This window comes from Cucurbita maxima, unplaced genomic scaffold (genome assembly GCF_002738345.1).
Source record: "Cucurbita maxima cultivar Rimu unplaced genomic scaffold, Cmax_1.0 Cma_Scf00005, whole genome shotgun sequence".
Classification (NCBI taxonomy): domain Eukaryota; kingdom Viridiplantae; phylum Streptophyta; class Magnoliopsida; order Cucurbitales; family Cucurbitaceae; genus Cucurbita; species Cucurbita maxima.
The window spans coordinates 521,017-542,386 of record NW_019272021.1 but is presented as its reverse complement, the minus strand read 5'-3'; the positions used below and the strand labels follow the sequence as shown (position 1 = coordinate 542,386).

The 21,370-nt window shown below is 36.5% G+C and overlaps 1 protein-coding gene across 1 annotated transcript; it reads left to right on the top strand.

Moving 5' to 3' along the window:
* The first annotated feature begins 15,038 nt into the window (after positions 1-15,038).
* Positions 15,039-17,734, top strand: LOC111479929 (UDP-glucose 6-dehydrogenase 1). The gene is made up of 2 exons (XM_023124842.1): positions 15,039-15,191; positions 15,957-17,734. Exon 2 carries the CDS (start codon positions 15,979-15,981, stop codon positions 17,419-17,421), a length of 1,443 nt encoding a protein of 480 aa, XP_022980610.1. The 5' UTR covers positions 15,039-15,191; positions 15,957-15,978; the 3' UTR covers positions 17,422-17,734.
* The last annotated feature ends 3,636 nt before the right edge of the window (positions 17,735-21,370 follow it).

Sequence of the window (21,370 nt, the reverse complement as noted above, 5' to 3'; positions counted from 1 at the left end):
TTAAATAAAAAATGTCATCTTTCTCTTACGTCTTTATTGCCTTCTCCATCACTATGTAGTACCTGTCAGCTTGCAAAAAGTCATCGATTGTCTTATTCCCACAATAATCGTAAGTCGTCTCATGTGTTAGATCTTATTCATTGTGATATTTGGGGTCCCCATCCAATCTAATTCAGGTTTTGTTATTTTTATTGATGATTATTCTTGATTCACTTGACGTTATCCTTTAAAAATTAAATTTGATTTCTTTGATACTTTCTTCTATTTAAATATTTGTGAAAAATCAACATTTTACTCGTATCAATGTTTTTCAAAGCGATGGAGGTGCTGGATTTACTAACACTTGTTTCAAAGTTCACTTGCGTACTTCTAGCATCCACCATCAACTCCCTTGTTCATATACACCTGCTTAAAATGGTCGTGCTGAGAGAAAACATCGTCATGTGACTAAAACTGACTTGACCCTTCTCTTTCACTCCCATCTTTCTCCTCGTTTTTGGGTTGACACCTTCAACAGTGCAACTTATATTATCAACCGGTTGCCTACTCCACTTGTTGGAGGTAAGTCACCCATAAACTTCTCTATGGCTACTCTCCACATTATGACAATTTTCATCCTTTTAGGTGTTGTGTTTATCCTTGCTTGCGTGATTATATGTCTAACAAACTTTCTCCATGGAGCATTCTTTCCATTTTCTTGTGTTGTAGTCTCTCTCATAAAAGGTTTCTTTGTCTTGATCCTACTGTTGGTTTTTGGCCCTTGATCTCTCACTTTAATTAATTTCAATCAATTAATTGATTGATATTTTGATGATAACAAACCTACTTTTAATTATTAATTATTTTAAGTATTTTGAACAGTACACAGTATAAGGTCGGGAATAACGATTACAACGACTTTTCAATTACTCAAATCAGAGCTAAAACGAAGAAATTAGAGTCGAGACAACATACCCGACGTGATGATGTGGCAGCAAAATCAAAATGATGGACAAATCAAAATATATCAAAGTATGACATTTATAATGTTGGAAGAGTAACAAATAGTGGAGTTTTCCTTATTATTATATTTCTAAAATAAAATTATTTTTACAAAATACTCATAATTATATTATTATATTCATAATAAATTTTGAATTTTCATTTCACCTTTACTCACATAACTTTTTATTATTATTATATTAAAAAATTTAAATAAATGAATTTAGAAAATTTTCTTATTTATTTTTTTTTTTTAATAAATGAATTTAGAAATTTTTTTTATTTATTTACTTTTAATCTCCACCTTCCATTATTCCTAACACAATTTAATGGTCAATATTAATTCCTACATTTGGTCATTTTTCTCCTCTATATAAACTCATCTTCCCCCACATTTTAAAACACAAACTTCCATAAATTCTCCAATCCTCATTTGTTCAAAGTCTCCATTGTTTGTTGCTCTTTCCAAGCTTACAAGTTTATTTCTCTTCGTCTTATTCTTGAGAGGGATTATTATCGTATTGTGAGGAAATAGGTGTGAATGTTCTAAATTGTAAATCTACTCTTTGAGAGAGTTGTGGTGTGTTATTATCAAACTCAAATACTTGTATCCGTTTGATCCTACGTCGTGGAAATGATTGAGTTTGCTCTTGAACTCGTAAAAAGAGCGGTATAGCGGTTTGGCTCTGATCCGTGGAAAAAGTCGATAAACTTCTTTATTCAAATTCTCAAGAGGCGCTTGGGGAGTGGAGTAGGTCGGATTTGACCGAACCACTATAAAACTACGGTGTCATTTTCTCTAACTTTTTCCTATTTAATTTCAAAACTATTATTGTGATTTATTGCATGTTATACTTGATTATTGTTTTGACTTATTATTTTGTTCTAGTAATTATCATCTTCTACTTATTTGTAAAAAGTTTAATCATTAGAAAAATAAACACTTTTATCGTTAAAACCCTATTCACCCCCCCCCCCCCCCCCCCCCCCCCCCCCCCCCCCCCCCCCCCCCCCCCCCCCCCCCCCCCCCCCCCCCCCCCCCCCCCCCCCCCCCCCCCCCNATGAAACTCACTTTTCTGCTATCTCTAGCTTCTAGGCCCAGCCTCTTTTCTCTCTTCATATTTCAAATTTCTTGGAACTGCATGTACCACTTCTTCACTACACATTTCTCAATCCAGCTCATCTCCGTGTGATATTTGTTATGACCTTGTGGATGAGTCTATCCAAGTTGATACTTCTCTTGTATGTTTCTCTTTGCCGCCCTCGACTTCTGATCCGCCTTCTATTGAACCTACTGCTAATTCTTCTTCTTTGGGCTCTCATCCTATGATCACACGAGCCAAAATTGATATCTTCAAGACTCTTCATCTAGCAAATCTTAGTATTTTTTACTCATCTAAACTTTTTTATGCTCGTAACAATAATAAAAAAAGAATAACAATAATAAAAATAACAATTTTTCACAAATACTCTCTACTAACCTCTCATTCCTCCCCGTTCCTCAACCAACTCCTCATGCCAAATCACAAATCCAGAATGCATGTATAGTTCCTTGGTTTGTTATTAGGGTAAGTTATATTTCAGATCTCCTTTCCAATCTTGTTACAATAAATCACGATCTTCTTTTCCTTTATCCAATTATTTAGAATAAATCTCCTTTTCCCGTACCCAATTATTTATATTTTAGTTAGCATGTTAAGTTCATGAATAAGGCCAACATTTGTCAAAAGAATTAAACGGCTAACATAATTAAAATAAAAAAAAAAAGAAGTAAATACATCATAGACAGAAAATGGAAGATTTGGTGAAAAATTAACGAAGTAAATACAGAGTAAAAGTGAAAATTTAACAAAGTAAACCGGGAATATAGAGGAAAATGGAAAATTTGGTGAACATCATTAAAATAAATACAAAGAGGAAAGGGAAAAATTTAACCGAGTAAATAACAGGATAGGCTAGAAATTGTATGAGTTATAATATATGATTGTTTGCGACGTAAGATGATGTATACGATATTTATGATTTATGATGTATGAGCTGAATTGTAGGATGTCGTACATTAGTTATATGATGATGTATGAGCTATGATGTATGAATTATGATGCATGATGATGTATGTGAGTTATATTGCGATGTATGACGTACTTGACATGCTTGATGCATTTAATGACAATATGATGATTCTCTTGTTTTGCATGATGTTTATCTTAATATGATTATGTTTTCCATATTAAGCATGTTGTATGATGGTGAGTATCATGTTGCATCATGTTGATAGATTGACTTGGGACACAACCCTAAGAGGATGAAAAACGATATTTATGTAAATATCTAGCGAGCATGTGTTACTAAACGTAACAGAGAGATGAGACTAGGGTTGCATCAGAAGAGACATTAAGATGAGAACTAGAGGGACCTCATGCATGTTGTGTGTACATAAACGTAAGGATACTTCCTTTTGAGATGATGAGTGAGGATGCACACAATATGGACCTCGGATCTTACCTGCATATTGCGCGCGAGTGAAAACTCAGCAATTGCGGTCTGGTTCGGTTAGCGTATCGGTTCGGGTCTCACGGTTTGATTCGCTCATGTGGACCGCAAGTTGGCTGTGGTTTGGGTCTGTCACGTGGGTACCGGATCAGCTGTTGGAGCGCGGGTCAGGTCGACGGTTGCAAACACCGCGAGCCGCAATCTAGCTAGAGCCGTGTGTCTGCCGCTTGTCCAAATGCGTTGCTCCTCCCGATAGTTGACACCTGGCTGCCGGAAACTTTCTCTCTCCTCCGGAAAATTGCAACTCAATTTTGATTCGTTTTCATATCTTTTCATCTAAACTTCCGATTCGTTTTCTTTGGCAAAGTTGTAGATTGTAATACAAACTCCATGATATTTTTCTTGGATTTTTTTACACCATCACAGACAAAGTTATGAGTGTTCAAAGTAGGTTCGTTCACCTCCTTACCATTCTTGAAAAAACTCTCGGAGTTCTGATATCGGTTGCGTTTTTCGGTCAAGCTTCTTCACCGATCTTGTAAAATAGCTTCCCTAGATGAACATAGTAAGATATTAGTGCTCAAGGATGATCTCGGATCTAAAGAAAAATACTCAAGAACTCACCTCATGGACCATCTCGGCTTGTTGATAGAAGAATACGAATGACCCTTTTGCCTCTCTGTTGGCTTTGATCCCCCTTTGCCTTTTTTTTAAAAAAATGTTCCTGTGATACAGTTTTTTTTTTTTGGTTTAAATTTATAGAATTTTCATATTTTATTTTCATTTTACTTTTATTATTATTTTTCTTTTGTTTGTCTTTTTAGTCACGATCCGAGATTTTAAGTCTAAAAAATTGGGTCGTGATAGATTGTATTGGAGCAGTCAAGACTTTTAGGTTCGGTAGACTTTTTCTTAGGATAAAGAGTCGTATATCTATGTGACTCAGTTTGATGACCGTTATGACTAGGTATACAGTCTAACCTCGTTTAGTAATTTATGATATGATGTAAGATTCGTATGAATTTGATGTTTGTCTTGGGTTACGTGGTACTTATGATAACATCTTAGGTGTTAAATAATGAACGTTAACTTTATAAGTCAATGTTAGATTCGAGTTATAGCGTTTTGATGTAGTGATAAGGCCGAGAGGGGTCATGAGATAGTAGATTGGTCTTAGGAAGATAGAAAACTAATGCCATAGAGTGTGAGACATCCAATCCATAGATTTGGACATGTGATACTTTAAGACAAGATTCCAAATTAAGAACCTATGACTAAGCCCCGTTACAATAACTCTTAGCCAAGCATGCCTCCGTGCAGATCACTTAGTAAGTCATAACATAATAGTTCATTTAGGCAAAAACGCAACCAGAGGAATTAAGCACCACTCGAAAAAACTATTACTACTTGTAGAGTTTTGGATAAGTGGGTAAGTCGGAGAAAATAAGAGTCGCCACATTGAGAGGAGTTATGGAGGTCATGATTGCAAGATTTTGGTTCAAGTCTATAGAGATTAAGTTCAAGTTTATGGACTTTTGGGAGCATGATAGGTGCATTATGTCATTTATGAATTTAGGGGCGTTTGAACATTACCAATGAAGGACTCGTCAAGAGATGACAAGCTACTTTGGACTCAACGCCCATTCCCAATGAAGGACTCGTCAAGAGATGACAAGCTACTTTGGACTTTAGAAGAGAGGTCCAAGCCTAATAGCAGCACATGGTTATCAAGACTATATGATCACGTTCTAAGCTATCCTTAGGTCAGGATAAACATTCTCACAAAGTAAAGGACGTTGAACCATTAGGGTAGTTCAATGGAGTCGAGGGCAACAAAAAAGGGTTTAAGCTATGGCCAAACCTTCATCATCTGGAGAGAGGAAAGTCCAGACACGGTGAAACATACTCATACAGAGGCAAAACCTTTACACAATGTGAATAAAAAAACTACCTCAAAAGCGTCCTTGTAAGTTGCGATGGTAGCCCAAACAATAGAATCATGTGTATATTGTGGCAAAGAACACACATTTGATCAGTGTCCTAGCAATCCGACTTCAATCTCTTATATGAGAAACCAAATTAGTTAAAAAAAAAAAAAAAAAAAAAAAAAANAAAAGCGTCCTTGTAAGTTGCGATGGTAGCCCAAACAATAGAATCATGTGTATATTGTGGCAAAGAACACACATTTGATCAGTGTCCTAGCAATCCGACTTCAATCTCTTATATGAGAAACCAAATTAGAAAAAAAAAAAAAAAAAAAAAAAACAACCCATTCTCAAATCCATACCACCCAAGATTAAGAAACCACCAAAATAGAAGAATTCTTTGCTAGGACAACCAAAAACTAACTATCCTCCAAAATTTAATGTTAGAATTGGAAAAAATGTCATTTTATGATGAACGAAGATATAGAACTAACTATCCTCCAAAATTTAATGTTAGAATTGGAAAAAATGTCATTTTATGATGAACGAAGATATAGTGTTGGATCATAAGGCCTCAAAATGACACACCAAAATGTTTTGATACAAAGCAAAAATGGACATAATTGAGAAGCTAAAACCTCTAGATTTAGTAGAGGTAATAAGGTCCTTCTCCGGGAAGGTAGGTTTCTACTAGAGATTCACTAAAAACTTTACAACATTTGCAAAATCACTTTGTGCACTACTTGAAGTAAATAGAAAGTTTGAGTTTGAGAAAGTTGTATGATGTATTTCAAACACTAAAGGAAGCCCTAATGAAAATGTTTGATGAAACCACTCCCCCACCTAACTGGGGGTGAAAGTTCTTTATTTATAATCATTTACAGAATAGAGAAATATGGTAAATTACAAATAATTAGGAAAGAACAATGAAAAGAAAGAATAATAAATGAATACAATATATTTTCCTTTGATAAAAGGGCAAATATGGTAATAATAAACGGTCAACTATCCTTAAGACTCCCGCAAGCTGAGCGTCGGATTTGAACGAACGTGAAGCTTGGATTTGAAAAATTCAAAGAGAGGTCAAGAAATACTTTTTGTGAAGATGTCAGCAACTTGGAGATGGGAAGGTACATATTGTGTGCGAAGTTTGCCAGCGATAACAAGTTCTCGAAGGAAATGATAATCTAGTTCAACATGTTTGGCCCGCTTGTGAGAAATGAAATTAGAGCTAAAAAAAAAAAAATAGCACTTTTGTTGTCACATAAGAAGAGTAAGGGGTGCTGTGAAATAGAGACCTTGAGGTCATGCAAAAGATGCGTAACCCAAAGAAGTTCAGCAGCAGTCGTGGCAAGAGCACGATACTCAGATTCACAGCTGAAGCATGAGACAGTAGGTTGCTTTTTGGCACTCCAAGAAACGAGATTGTTATCAAGATAAATAGAATAGCCGGATGTAGAATGACGAGTATTGGGACAATCAGCCCAGTCAACATCCGAATAAGCGACTAGCATGGTAGGAACAATGGATGGACGAAAGGTAATACTAAAGTGGAGTGTTCCTTTGACATAGCGAAGAATATGTTTGCCAGCAAGAAAGTGGTCTATAGTAGGGGCATGCAAGAATTGACTGACAGAATTGACAACATATGCAATATTTGTATGCATAATAGTCAAGTACGAAAAGGTGCCAACAAGAGATCTATAAAGAGTAGGGTAAGAGAAAGGAGAATCATCATCAGTCAGGTGTTGAGAAACAACCATGGGAGTGTGGACTAATTTGCTATCGAGCAATTGAGCACGAGTAAGAATATCTCGAGCATATTTTAACTGACTAATAAAGAGACCATCAGAAGTGGATGAAGCTTCAAGACGAAGAAAGTAACTGAGAGAACCCAAATATTTGGTAGCAAACTCAGAAGGAAGCTTGTGAGTAAAGCTGTCAATAAGAGATGAGTTGTTGCCGGTAACAATAATGTCATCAACATAAAGAAGCAAATAGATAAGGTTAGATTGCTAATGAAAGAAAAAAAGGGACGTGTCAGCGAGAAAAACCAAGTGTGAGAAGAAATGAGCTAAAACGCTGAAACCAGGCACGAGGAGCTTACTTTAAGCCATAGAGGGCTTTCTTTAATAGACAAATATGAGTGGAAAATCAAGTATCAATATGCCTAGGAGGTTGTTCCATATGAACACGTTCAGTAAGAGTTTCATTGAGAAAAACATTTTTGACATCAAGTTGTCGAAGATGCCATTTATTTGTGACTACGATAGAAAGCACAACACGGACAGTGGTAGCTTTGACAACCGGACTGAAAGTGTTAGTGTATTCAAGACCAAGAACCTGAGTATAACCTTTGGCAACAAGACGAGCCTTGAAATGCCCGACGGATCCATAACGTAAATCTTTAATACGGAACACCCATTTAGAGCCCACAATGTTGGAGTTGGCAGGGCGAGGAACCAAAGTCCAAGTATCATTTTGTTACAAAGCTCAAATTTCTTCATCCATGGCAGCAACCCAAGCAGGATTCTTAGCCACAGATTTGAATCCTTTTGGCTCAGTGGATGCAAGAAGAGCAAAAAGAAGTCCAGATGAGCCCAAAATACCAAGATTTGCTGGATGACGAGTCTTGAATATACTAGCTTTGGCTCATGTGATCATAGGATGAGAGCCCAAAGAAGAGGAATCAACAGTAGGTTCAATAGAGGTCGGATCAGAAGTCGAGGGTGGCAAAGCAGAACCTGCACAGACTCATCCACAAGGTCAGAAGAAATATCACACGAGGATGAACTAGATCTAGGAATGTGTGATGATGAAGTTTGTGGGGGTGGGGGGATGAATCAATATGATAAAGATGTGGTTCCAAGAAATTTGAAATATGAAGAGAGGAAAGAGGTTGGGCCTGAGAGCTAGGGATAGCAGGAAATTAAGTATCATCAAATTGTGCATGGCGGGTGATATATAGTTTAGTGGTGGTGGGATCAAAATAGCAGAACCCTTAATGAGTAGGACTATAACAAAAAAAAAAAAAAAAAAAAAAAGGAATGCTGCAGGGAGAAAGCTTGTTAGGCATATAATCACGCAAGTAAGGATAAACACGACAACCAAAGGGATGAAAGGGTGACTTATAAGCTGCAGGGATGTAGGCAATCAGTTGATAATATAAGCTGCAGTGTTGAAGGCGTCAACCCAAAAACGAGGAGAAAGATGAGAGTGAAAGAGAAGGGTCAAGCCAGTCTCAGTCACATGACAATGTTTTCTTTCAGCACAACCATTTTGAGCATGTATATATGGACAAGAAAGTTGATGGTGGATGCCAGAAGTACGTAAATGAGTTTTGAAACAAGTGCTAGTAAATTCAGGACCTCCATCGCTTTGAAATACCTTGATACGAGAGGAAGATTGATTTTTCACAAATTTTGAAATTGAAGAAAAATATCAAAGAAATCATATTTAAATTTTAAAGGGTAAAGACAAGTGAATCGAGAATAATCATCAATAAAAATAATATAGTAAAGAAAACTCGAATTTGATTTGATGGGAGAAGGACCCCAAAGATCACAATGAATAAGATCTAACACATGAAACGTCCTACGTTCATTGCGGGAATAAGGCAATCGATGACTTTTCGCAAGCTGGCAAGTACTACATAGTGATGGAGAAGGCAATAAAGACGCAAGAGAAAGATGACATTTCCTATTTAAAAAAGAAATAACAGAATGATTCACATGACCGAGGCGAGCATGCCATAAATCATATGAATCACGTAAACATTTGTTTCTAAGGACTGAAATAAAAGTAGAGTTGTCGCGCTCCAGCACATATAGTCCTTTATTTCTTTTACCAGTTGTCACCACCCTTCCTGTTTGACAATTGTGGATAGTTAGAAGATTATTAGTAAATGTAACAGAGAGAGAAAAATTAAACTTAATTTACTGATTGAAAGAAGTTTTTTAGGGAGATGAGGGACAACCAAGACATCTATTAAGTGAATATTTGGAACATGAGAAAGAGTACCGGTGTGGGTAATGGGTAGGTATGCACCGTTTCCTACGATCACAGAGTCCTTACCCGTGTAATTTTTAGACTGATCCAAAATAGATGGATCGACGGTCATATGGGCCAAAGCCCTAGTGCCCAGAAACCAATCAGCAGCATCGGGTCCAGCAATAAAACAGAACGTGTTGAAGGTTTCAGCAAGGTGAGCATGAGTAGAGTCAGGTCGAACATATCGTTGGTTGCAGCGGTCATCATAATGGCCCTCTGAGTGGGTTCGTCCTCAATTGGAAGAGATGTTTTTGTGGGAATAAGAACGACGTCCTTGGTTGCTAAAGGAAGTAGGGTGACTTCCATGGGTGCGACCACGATTGGTGGTTGTGAATACTTTAGGAGTGGAGTCAGAGGACTCAAGGGAGCGTTGGAATAACTCAAAACTTTCGGCTTTAGAAACTAAATCTGCATAATAGGGGATAGGGGTGAGAGCCATCTGAGCCGGAGAAAAAGCTGAAAAATCGATGCTGAGTTCACGAAGGAACCAATGCACTTTATCAATGTCCTCGATGGGTCTGCCAATGGCATGAAGTTGATCACAAATTGTTTTGAAGGCACAGACATACTCAATAAGTTTGGTGCCACATTTCATCAATTGCAAGTCATCTTGAGTCTCAGTTTACGAGCTTTCGAATGATGACTGAACGTAATTTCCAATGCAAGCCAAACATTACGTGTAGTGGAGAGACTAATGACAACAACAATGGCTTCCTCGGTGAGAGAGGAGAGCAGGAGACAGAGAAGATGTTGATCGGCTACTTTCCACGCCAAATATTTGGGGTTGAGTGTTGAGAAGGTTTCTGGTTCAAAGCGAGGTGGTGGAATCATAGTTCCATCAACATAGCCCAGCATGTCTTAACTCTTAAGAAGAGGGAAGAGTTGGGTTTTCCAAAGAAGATAATTTGAGGAAGAAAGTTTGATGGTAATCATTTGGATAAGAGTGTTGAAAGAAAGAAGATGATAAGAGGATTCGGAAGCCACCGAGAAAAAAAGATCAAGGTTGTTAAACCGAAAGGGCTTTGATACCATGAAAATGTTGCTGAAACCACCCATCTAAATGGTGGTGAAAGTTCTCTATTTATAATCATTTAGAGAATAGAGAAATATGGTAAATTACAAATAATATGGAAAGAATAATAAATGAATACAATATATTTGACTTTAATAAAAGGGCAACTATAGTAAGTCGTAATGTAAGTCAAATATCTAGATATTTGCCTTATAATAAACGGTCAACTATCCTTCACAATTAACAACATTATCATGCGTTCACCAAATTGAGACATTCCTTTCAATGTAATGCTAGTGATATGTCGTAAGGGCCATGTTCGAGCAATAGAAAGGGAGATTGATTTCTTACACTAGCAAGACATTGACTTGAGCACAAGTGCATTACACAGCTGATAGGAAAGGACTATTAGTAGTAGTATATGCCATGGAAAAATGAATCATTTTAGAGTAAGGTATATAGTGACAAAGACCAACTCAAAATTGAGGCTCATCAAATGGATACTTCTACTACAAGAATTCAATATTAAGAATTCAATATTGAGATTGTTGATACGAAGGGATCCAGCAATGGATTACTTATCCATAATAGAAGTTCGAATAAGGGAGTGGGACATAACTAAATAAATTATGCAATCCTAAACGAACCTATTAAGTGTGAACAACAGAAAAGAGAAAAATACTCCATAGTATGCATTATACCTGAATACCACATCAAAATGTTCTAATACCCAATTGTTGTAGCCGTAGTAGAAGCAAGATTGATTGCACCCGTACATTCACAAACAGAAATAAACAAAGAGACAAAGATTTACGTGGTTCGAAGAGAAGAAATTATCCTCCATTCATGGGTAGTAGCCAATTACTATAACCAAAGTATTTATAAGTGTATCTCTCACAATCTCACACGACAAAGTCTCTCTTACAAACTTCCTCCTAAATACCTCTAGACAAATACAAAATGACAATAACTCCACATCTTAAAACAATACTAGACCAGCTTTTGTATAGACATAGCAGTACTAATTCTCATACATTAACTAAAACAACATTAATATTAATGCTCATACATGAATACTTCATGTATCAAAATAGAAGATGAACCAAATAAATGAGAGTTAGGAACTAAATAAATGAGAGTTATGAACCAAATAAACTAGAATATGAATCAAAAGAGTTAAGAATCAAATAAACGAGAGTTATGAACCAAAATAAATGACTTCAATGACCACTTACAACAGCTACATCCCTCCAATATCCTTAACAGCTAATTCTCCTTCAACGTACTTTAGGTATTATTGTTTATATTTCTTTAGTTTTTACTAGTTTAATGAAATCAACAATACCCGTTATTAATGTTACCCTTACTTGACTTGTAGTTCTCAATTGATTGAGTAAATAATTCAATGAACTCTAGTATAATCGATAATTTACTTATTACATGCTACTTGTGATAGTGTATATTTCCTCTTGTACTTGTGAACTTCTCTACGATTTTTCTATATCTTCACAAGTAGGTGTATGAATCCCTTGTCCATAGCTCAATCTTGAACTCTATGTCACGCTTTGGAGGTAAATTGGAGAGATCGTTTGAAAATACATCTAAAATTTTTTAAAAATTTCTCACCCGTGGCACTGCATCGATGTTCGTCTCAATACATTCGATTTCCACAACATGAGCCAATAGTCCCCAAGTACCTTGAGAGAGCAACTTTCTGGCTTTTAATGTTTTGAGAACATCTTAGAGAGGGCTTCTATTCTAGATCATTTGAATTGGAAGCTTAGCGAACACCACTTCCTCATTAAAACAATCAATACACGTATGATTCTTTGCTAGCTATTCCATCCTTAAGACGACGCCAAAATTTGTAATGTCTAAAACTATTAGTGTCACATTCACCATGCAGCTTGACACATATTGTGATGTCCCACATTGGTTGGGGAGAAGAACAAACCACCATTTATAAGGGTGTGGAAACCTTCTCCTAGCAGACGTGTTTTAAAGCCTTGAGGGGAAGCCCGAAAGGGAAAGCCCAGAGAGGACAATATCTACTACCGATGGATTTGGGTCGTTACAAATTGTTTACTCCTCCAAATGGTGGTTCTAGCGGCGACACAGTTTAGACAAGGAGGCGCGTTATTGTAGTTGTTGGCAGCGACAGCGCGAGCGAGCAAGCAGCTGGAATGCGACCTTGTGATGGTGGGAGATTGTGGGCTCGACTATATAGCCGAGTGTAGGGTTTCACTTTCCTTTCGCATTTTTTTCTAGGCTAGGCTTCCATAACTTAAGCTTTTGTTGCACTTGTTGGATGCTCACATTCTTGGACACTAAGTAAATGAGAGGTACATAAATGAACCGAATTCACATCTAAATGAGAGCGATCTTAAGGATAAGACGACAAATAAATGCTTAAAAGATTTGAAAGCTACTCTCCATCGCACCCACTCTAGATTTTGAATTTTAAAAGAAAAAAAAAAAGAATGTAAATCTTGAATTTCACTCCAAATTAATTTTATCACTTTCCAAGCAAGTCATTGCTTGGATTTCAAGGTTTCTTTGGCTTCCAGTTCCCCTCATTTTTATGTTCTAAAAAAAGGACAAAAAGTTATAGTGTTGGTGTGATGACGTGGATTCTCATCAAAATTCAAAATTTTTTGTGCGTTTTATTATTAGGTTGTATGGTTTGTTTCCGGTTCGCTAAAACGCGTACCCTCCAATTTTCCCCAGCTGTCATCCTTCTGTCTTTCTTCTTTTGACTTTTGACTTTTGACTTTTGACTTTCCCTTTCTATTTTCATTCTCTCCCTTCTTTATATAATTTTATTTTATTCAACCTTGTCGAGGGTAAGGAGGTAAATTTCTACCGTGTCTACAATCGTCATCGAGCACAATTGAGGTCGTTGGAGAAAGAAACGGAAATGAAGAAAAGTAGGGTTGGATAAACCCCAGTTCGATCGATATAGTTTCAGTTTGGGTTAGACTAGTTCAATTCGATTCAGTTAAACTGGTTCTCAATCTAGTCTAATTAGATCCGTTTGGTCCAATGTAATCAAATTAGTTAATCTTTTTCGTTTCTCGAGTTGATTTCAACTCTATTAATATTTATTATTGATTTTAGAGCTTAATTAGGAGATTATGGAGAATTCGAAGGAACAAAATGCCTTAATTTTACTTGAATCAAAAGTTTAAGAGTTCAACTAATCTCTAGTGAGGAAGTATTTAGATTGATAAGGTTCGTGTACGCACCAGAGTTAGTAGCTATGAGGTCACATGAGGAGGTCACTTCTTGATCGTATATGGTAAGATTCTATTAGGTTCATGCCTTAACGATAGCGATACCACTCCTTGCATGTATGCAATGTGATTCTATTAGGGTTATGCTTTAATAGTTACGGGGTCACTTTGACTATAGTAGGTCTGTGGCTTAACATTTTCAAGGTCACTCTTTGTATATATAATATATATGATGAGATTCTAAAGGGTTATGTCCTACACACGGGTATACATATAGGGTCGGGTCGTACTCTAACTATATGTGCTATATTATTCTATAAGTACTACTTAAAACTTGTTCAAAATAGTTACTTACCTGTTCGAAAAATTTGGAGCTTCGTTTTCCCCTTCGGTGTGTCTGGATTTTGTGGAACTGCAAATAGGTCCTAAATCAAGTCAAAATAAGTAATTTTGTTAAGCAACCCCATCGATGTGTCTAATAAAATTTTAAATTTTTTACAAATTTTTATCTCATAATATTGTTTACAAAGATGCAAAGGGAAATTATGGTTCTTGGAGTGTGTTTGTGGAGGTTCGAGAAAGGGACCAAGAAGTTCTCGTAAAAGAGAAGGTGGTAGGTTTTTGAGACAAGCAAATATCATTGGAACCCACGGAAGAACTATGCAACAAGAGAAATGTTTCTCGTTCTTTAGTCCTATTAGAAAGACAGGTCTACTATAAATGCTACTGGCCAGAAAGTCTGAATGAATGGAAATACTGATCAAAAGACTATTCTATAACCGACTCTTTGTTGCCGAATCGAAAGGGCAACCCTAAGGTCGATCTTGGCTCCCCTCATAGAACCAATCCTTGCACCACCTAATAATCAACTCCATATCTTGCAGCTTACATCGACTGTCATATATCGGTTTGACTTTTTTCCCTTAAATAGTGCAAATACATCATTTCCCGCCATCTCGTCACACGTTCTCCAATCTTCCTTGCACTTTGTGTTGACAATCTTCTCTACTCTTGATCAATCGTCAAATAATCACAAAACATTCCAATTAATATTAAGCAAATCACGCATTTAGAAGAAGATTAATACACATGTGAAAATTAAGCGGTGACACCCAAATAAAGAAGAGTATGTGAATGAACCCAAATATCATTTGAATGCGAGCATTTCTATGGATAGAATGACTAATAAATATCGGTAAAAAACACCACATCAAAGGTAGATTTAAAGCTCAAATAATTTAAAAAAAAGAAAAAAGAAAAACTTTAATATTACGTTTCTATCCCTCTCGGCGTGGGGCGGCCTAACGAAACGGAAGTTTCAAACGTGTAAGGAGTTGACAGCTCCACCGGAACTTTCAACTGCAAATTCCTTTGCCCAAAAAATAATAATTAAAAAGAAAAAAAGAAATTGCGTATTTAAACCCCGCCCCCTTCTTCGTCTTCCATTTCTCATTCTCAATCTCGCACCAAAAGTTTCAGAAACCAATTCTCTCACAGGTAACGCCTTCCACTCTTCTCTCTTTCATTCCCCCTCAAACTTCCTTCCGATTCATTCTTTCTCTTCTTTCCGGAATTCTATTTTTCTCCTCCTTCCTTCCTGTTCTTCAATCGGATCCCTTTCTTGTTGCGTGTTTTCATTTTTGATCTGTGACTTCTTTCTACTTCTTGCTTCTCCTGTTGCACTTTGAGTATCATTCATACCAGATCTGGCTTCATTCTGTGTTTTTTGCTTTTAAATTGTTTTTTCACTGTTGTCGGTTGTTTCCTGATCTCAGATCTTCGGGCCTTTGTTTCCTGATCTCAGATAGCTGGTTGCGACGTATTTGCATGTCGCTTTTTTTTTACTGCAATTACTTTTGAGACCGGTGTCCTGTATGCTGATTTGGTTTTTTCTTCCTTATTTGGCATTTGTTGAGATTGGATTGAGATGTCACTTCCTTTCTGTTCTTTAAATTGTACTCTTAAAAGATACATACACGTTTGGTGATTCTGTTACGGTAGCATTCAGGGTGATTTCTGTTCGATTCTATATCGAGATCTTCGTTTAGATAACCATAAGAATGGAGTAGAATTTGCAAGCGAAGTCGTGTTCTTCAAATCGTCTAGGTTCAATGAATTTTTCCTTCAGGATTGAGAAATTCTCTTTTATGATGTGTTCGTATTCATGTGGTAGTGGTGTAGAATGATTTTAGGTGGAGACTTTATGACTTTTTCTTAGTTTTTGTTTTCATTCCCCTTATATTGCAACCTCTGTTTGTACAGGTTATAAACTGAAAAAGCAAAAATGGTAAAGATCTGCTGCATTGGTGCTGGATATGTTGGAGGGCCTACGATGGCTGTTATTGCACTGAAGTGCCCAACCATTGAAGTGGTTGTTGTGGATATCGCTGTGTCTCGGATCAATGCCTGGAACAGTGACCAGCTCCCGATCTACGAGCCAGGTCTTGATGGAGTCGTGAAGGAGTGCCGAGGCAGGAATCTCTTCTTCAGCACTGATGTGGAGAAGCATGTCTCTGAGGCTGATATTGTTTTTGTTTCTGTCAACACTCCCACAAAAACTAGGGGTCTCGGAGCTGGTAAAGCTGCAGATCTCACATATTGGGAGAGTGCTGCTCGTATGATAGCCGATGTATCCAAATCTGACAAGATTGTAGTTGAAAAATCGACTGTCCCAGTGAAAACTGCTGAGGCAATTGAAAAAATCCTTACCCACAACAGCAAAGGAATAAAATTCCAAATTCTCTCAAACCCTGAATTCCTTGCTGAGGGAACTGCAATTCAGGATCTGTTTAACCCGGACCGTGTCCTCATTGGAGGGAGGGAGACTCCAGAGGGTCAGAAGGCAATCAATAAACTGAAATCTGTTTACGCTCATTGGGTACCCGAAAATCGGATTCTCACTACTAATCTTTGGTCTGCTGAGCTCTCCAAGCTTGCTGCTAATGCCTTCTTGGCTCAGAGAATATCATCTGTTAATGCCATTTCAGCTCTCTGTGAAGCCACTGGTGCAGATGTTGCACAGGTAGCCTATTCCGTTGGCACAGATTCGAGAATTGGACCCAAGTTCCTCAACGCCAGTGTCGGTTTTGGTGGGTCTTGCTTCCAGAAGGACATCTTAAATCTGGTGTACATCTGTGAGTGCAATGGCCTTCCAGAGGTAGCTGAGTACTGGAAACAGGTGATCAAGATCAACGATTACCAGAAGAACCGTTTTGTTAACAGGGTTGTTGCCTCTATGTTCAACACGGTTTCGAACAAGAAGATTGCCATTCTCGGTTTTGCTTTCAAGAAAGATACCGGTGACACAAGGGAGACCCCTGCGATTGATGTGTGCAAGGGACTCTTGGGAGACAAGGCGCTGTTGAGCATCTACGATCCCCAAGTCTCTGAGGATCAGATCCAGAGGGACCTCACACTCAGCAAGTTCGAATGGGACCATCCTACTCATCTCCAGCCAATGAGCCCCACAACCGTTAAGCAAGTGAGCGTCGTCTGGGATGCCTACGAAGCAACAAAAGAAGCTCATGCAGTCTGCATCCTAACCGAGTGGGACGAGTTCAAGAACCTGGACTACCAGAGGATATACAACAACATGCAGAAACCTGCATTCATCTTCGATGGGCGAAATGTGGTTGATGGAGACAAGCTTCGTGCGATTGGTTTCATTGTCTTCTCCATCGGAAAGCCTCTTGACCAATGGCTGAAGGACATGCCCGCGGTGGCTTAGATTTGCTGGTTGGGATCCCTTCAGTGGCTTTTCTTCCTCTTCGTAAGGACACAAAACAAGCAGTTGGATTCTGTTCCCATATTGTTAATGTATTTTTGTTGGTTTTTCTTTCATTCTCATATCATATCTCTTGCCTGAACTTCTGAAGGTTCGAGATCCCATTCGTTTTGCCTTCACAATTGTCCTCGAACCTGTCGGTTATCTTCCCATAAAATTTTTTGTTAGAAATTTCATTACATTTATATTTGTGTTTTAGATCCCATTAAACCATCATACATAAGGAATGAACCTGTTGTAGATTCTTCATTTCGAAGACTTCCTTTTTTTTTTTTTTTTTTTTTTTTTTCTTCCCAGCAACTTGATGATTGTTTCAACCAATAACAGAATTATTAGGTCCCATTGATTTTAATTATTGTTTTATTTTTCAACCTCAACTTCGAAATTTTAGTATCTCACAAATCAAATATTTGTTTAATTCCGGGAAAAAAAAAAAAAACAATTGTTATTATGCTTGTTGATCTTTGAACTCACTCACTTACTCCTCCAATGGGAGAAACGAAATTCAACTTCACCTAACAAGGAACGTTGTTCGAGGGCTATAAGTTTTCTCCCTTTTAGAAGCTTAGGCCATCATAGGGGACTCGGTTGGATGAAAATGAGTGAAGCATGAATAACATATAACGTGTGATATTTTTAAGTGATATGATTCTATGTTATGACATGTAGTATTTTTCGTGGTGCATGTTCTTCCTTATTTCGCTCATGTTATTATATTACTATGATTATGTGATGTTATGATGCACAATGTATTAGGAGTATGTAGGAAATACTATGAACATATAAGTATGTCTAAATGTGAAGTATAGAAGTATTATACGCATCACTACACTATATCATTATTTTAAATGAGACCTTGATATGGAAATCAACCCAAGAAAAAGTATGGAACGAATTACCTTGATGTTCAAGATCAAGACTAAAGTAAACTCGTGATTTGAATCACTCCATAAGAGATTTGATCAATACCACTTGAATGACGCAAAGAAAAACTCACTCTCGACAATGGTAAAATAGAAATTCTATTCTTAATTCCAAAATCTGATGTTTTTGATCAAAGAAAAGAAGTTTATATAGCCTTTACAACTTTAACTATGTGATACATATCTCCCAAATTAAATGGGCTAGTAAATGGGAAATACCATAACGTCCCTATTAAAATGTTACTATATTTAAAACTAGCTTAAATATGACAAACAAATAGTTCAATTATAATTAAATAGTGTAATGAATAAAAGGTGCTTATTAGTCATCCTTGGACTAATTTCATAAATTCAGCTGGGTTCGCAACTTGAAGTGCATCTCTTTCTTGGAGTTCAACTTTGCACAGCATATAAGGGAGATCTTCAACGTCTTTTAGAATTTGTTTTGATGAGCTCACCATAGCTTGAATATAAGTGTATAAGGTTTGTTGTAGCTTCTTGGCTCTTGTCCTTGTAATTGAACTTTGAGGTATAAAAATTCCTTGATCGTGGTTCATATCAGACCTCGTACGTGTTGTATGGACATAATTACTTCATCTATATATTACATACAGAACGCATACACGAGATAATACATATTCATTTATTTTCGTAGGTTTGCACAACAGCATGAGAATGCTCTATCTACGAATACAAGGCCACCTACCATATTGGGTTGCTAAAAACTTTTTATTCAAATTTCTAAATCCTTTTAAGACAAAAATTTTAGCACACAGGAGTCTTTGTGACATTTTAGGATAAGTTTGTTTCTAATTTAATTTATGTTTTTATAAAATGGTATTTAGTTTGTTCACATTCACACCACACATTATTCCACACACCTTTTTTATTATTATTATTATTATTATTTTTTTTAATTTCTTCAAATTTATTTTTTGATTTATATCTTTTCAAAAATATATGTCCCTAAGTTCCTATAAAAGTGCTTCTACAATTTTTTAGACACAAAATTCAATTTATTACCTACTATTTAAAATTTTTGAATAGGTTATAGATTTATCAAATATAAAAATTGAAATTTAAAAAACCTATTAAAAATGTTTAAATTTGATACTTAATGGACCTTTTACACAAATTTGTACCAAATACACTCACAATTGACACTCTGAGATGACCCCTCTGTGATCGTGAAAACTAGGATGACCCCCTAGTCTACAATTTATGGGATTTAGACTCTTACTCGCCACTCAAGCCTTGTCAAGACCCAATTTTTAAGGGCTCCCAAAGCAAAGATCTCGACTTTGGGAAGACTACAAAAACATGGTAAAATTTTCACTGAAATTGAAAATATAATATAGCTATATTATCAAACTATATTTTAGAGTCTAGATACAAAAAAAAGGTTACATAATCGCAAACATAATAAAACATCAAAATAGTTTTGATGCTATGTGTGGCTATATATAGCTTATGTTCCCTATCTTTTCCAATCCCAAACCATCTCTTAATTACTGAAAAATATGAAGTAACAGACTTAATAAGTAGCCTTACTTGTGTCCTAATTCGAATTTTACTGAAACACAAGGAAGGTAAACTTTGTCGCATTTAAAACAAACATAAATACATTTTACAAATCCACATAGAGTTTAAATGCTTTCTGCTTAGCACACAAAACAACTTAAAATAGTAAAATAGTTGAAACACAGTTTGGCCTTATATGAAACCTACTTCAAATCCGTGTCTATCCTCTACCAACTCCTCCTTGTGACGTGAAAACATAAAAAATAGAAAAAAGTAAAAAGACTTAGTAAGTTGCTTACTTGCTTTAATCCTGTCTTTAAGATGTGCTTGGTACCATACTCTTTCTTATAACATTCTTGTTTTTATCTTGAGAACTTAGGCCCTTAGGTTCTATTTTTGAGTTCTTGTCATGGTCTAGCCTAAGGACCGTGGTCCAAGGTTCTGAGCTTTTAACATTAGTTTTGTTAAAAAGATCACGTATCTGTTTATATTGCTGTCAGTTAGTATCTAATTAAATCAGTTAGATTTAGTTTTGATTTGATTTACTTTTGATTTGATTACATTTTGTTTTGATTTGTTTACTGGTTTGTTACCAGATTTTTCTGCACTTTTTTAGTTAGATTTTCTAAATATCTTTTTATATTCTCTGTATATATATACAACATTCTTGCTATCCATAATTTAATCTTTTCATCAACCATTCAATCCCTCATTCTTTATTGGTTTGGTATCAGAGCTATGGGATCTGTGAGATCAAAATAGAAGGAGAATCCAGTTTTTCAGCTGTTGCACCACCAGTCTTCGATGGAGACAATTATCAAATGTGGGCAGTTCGTATGGAGATTTATTTGGAGGCCTTGGATCTTTGGGAATCAAGAGAAGAGGATTACGAGGTCCCTCCACTTTCAGCAAATTCTACTGTAACACAAATCAAAGCACAAAAAGAAAAGAAGATAAGAAAATCAAAGACAAAAGCTTTCCTATTTGCAGTTGTATCTCAAATGATCTTCATGCGAATAATGTCCCTCAAAACAGCAAATGAAATCTGGAATTTTCTCAAGGCTGAATATGAAGGAGATGAGAGGATTCGTGGAATGAAAGTTCTAAATTTGATTAGGGATTTTGAGTTGCAGAAGATGAAGAAGTCTGAATCGGTGAAAGAGTACTTTGACAGACTTCTCAGCATTGCCAACAAGGTGAGATTGCTTGGTTTTGTATTAAATGATTCCAAAATCATTGAAAAGCTGCTAGTCACTGTTCTAGAGAAGTTTGAAGCCACCATTACTACTCTGGAGAACACTAAAGACTTGTCAAAGATTTCTCTTACAGAGCTCTTGAATGCTTTACAAGCACAAGAGCAAAGGAGGTCTATGAGGCAAGAAGGGGTGATTGAAGGTGCCTTACATGTTAAGCATCAAGACAACAACAGGTATAAAAACAAGAAAATT

Coding starts and splice junctions, on each gene's coding strand:
- LOC111479929 (XM_023124842.1), top strand. CDS start 15,979: ATGGTAAAGATCTGCTGCATTGGTGCTGGATATGTTGGAGGGCCTACG.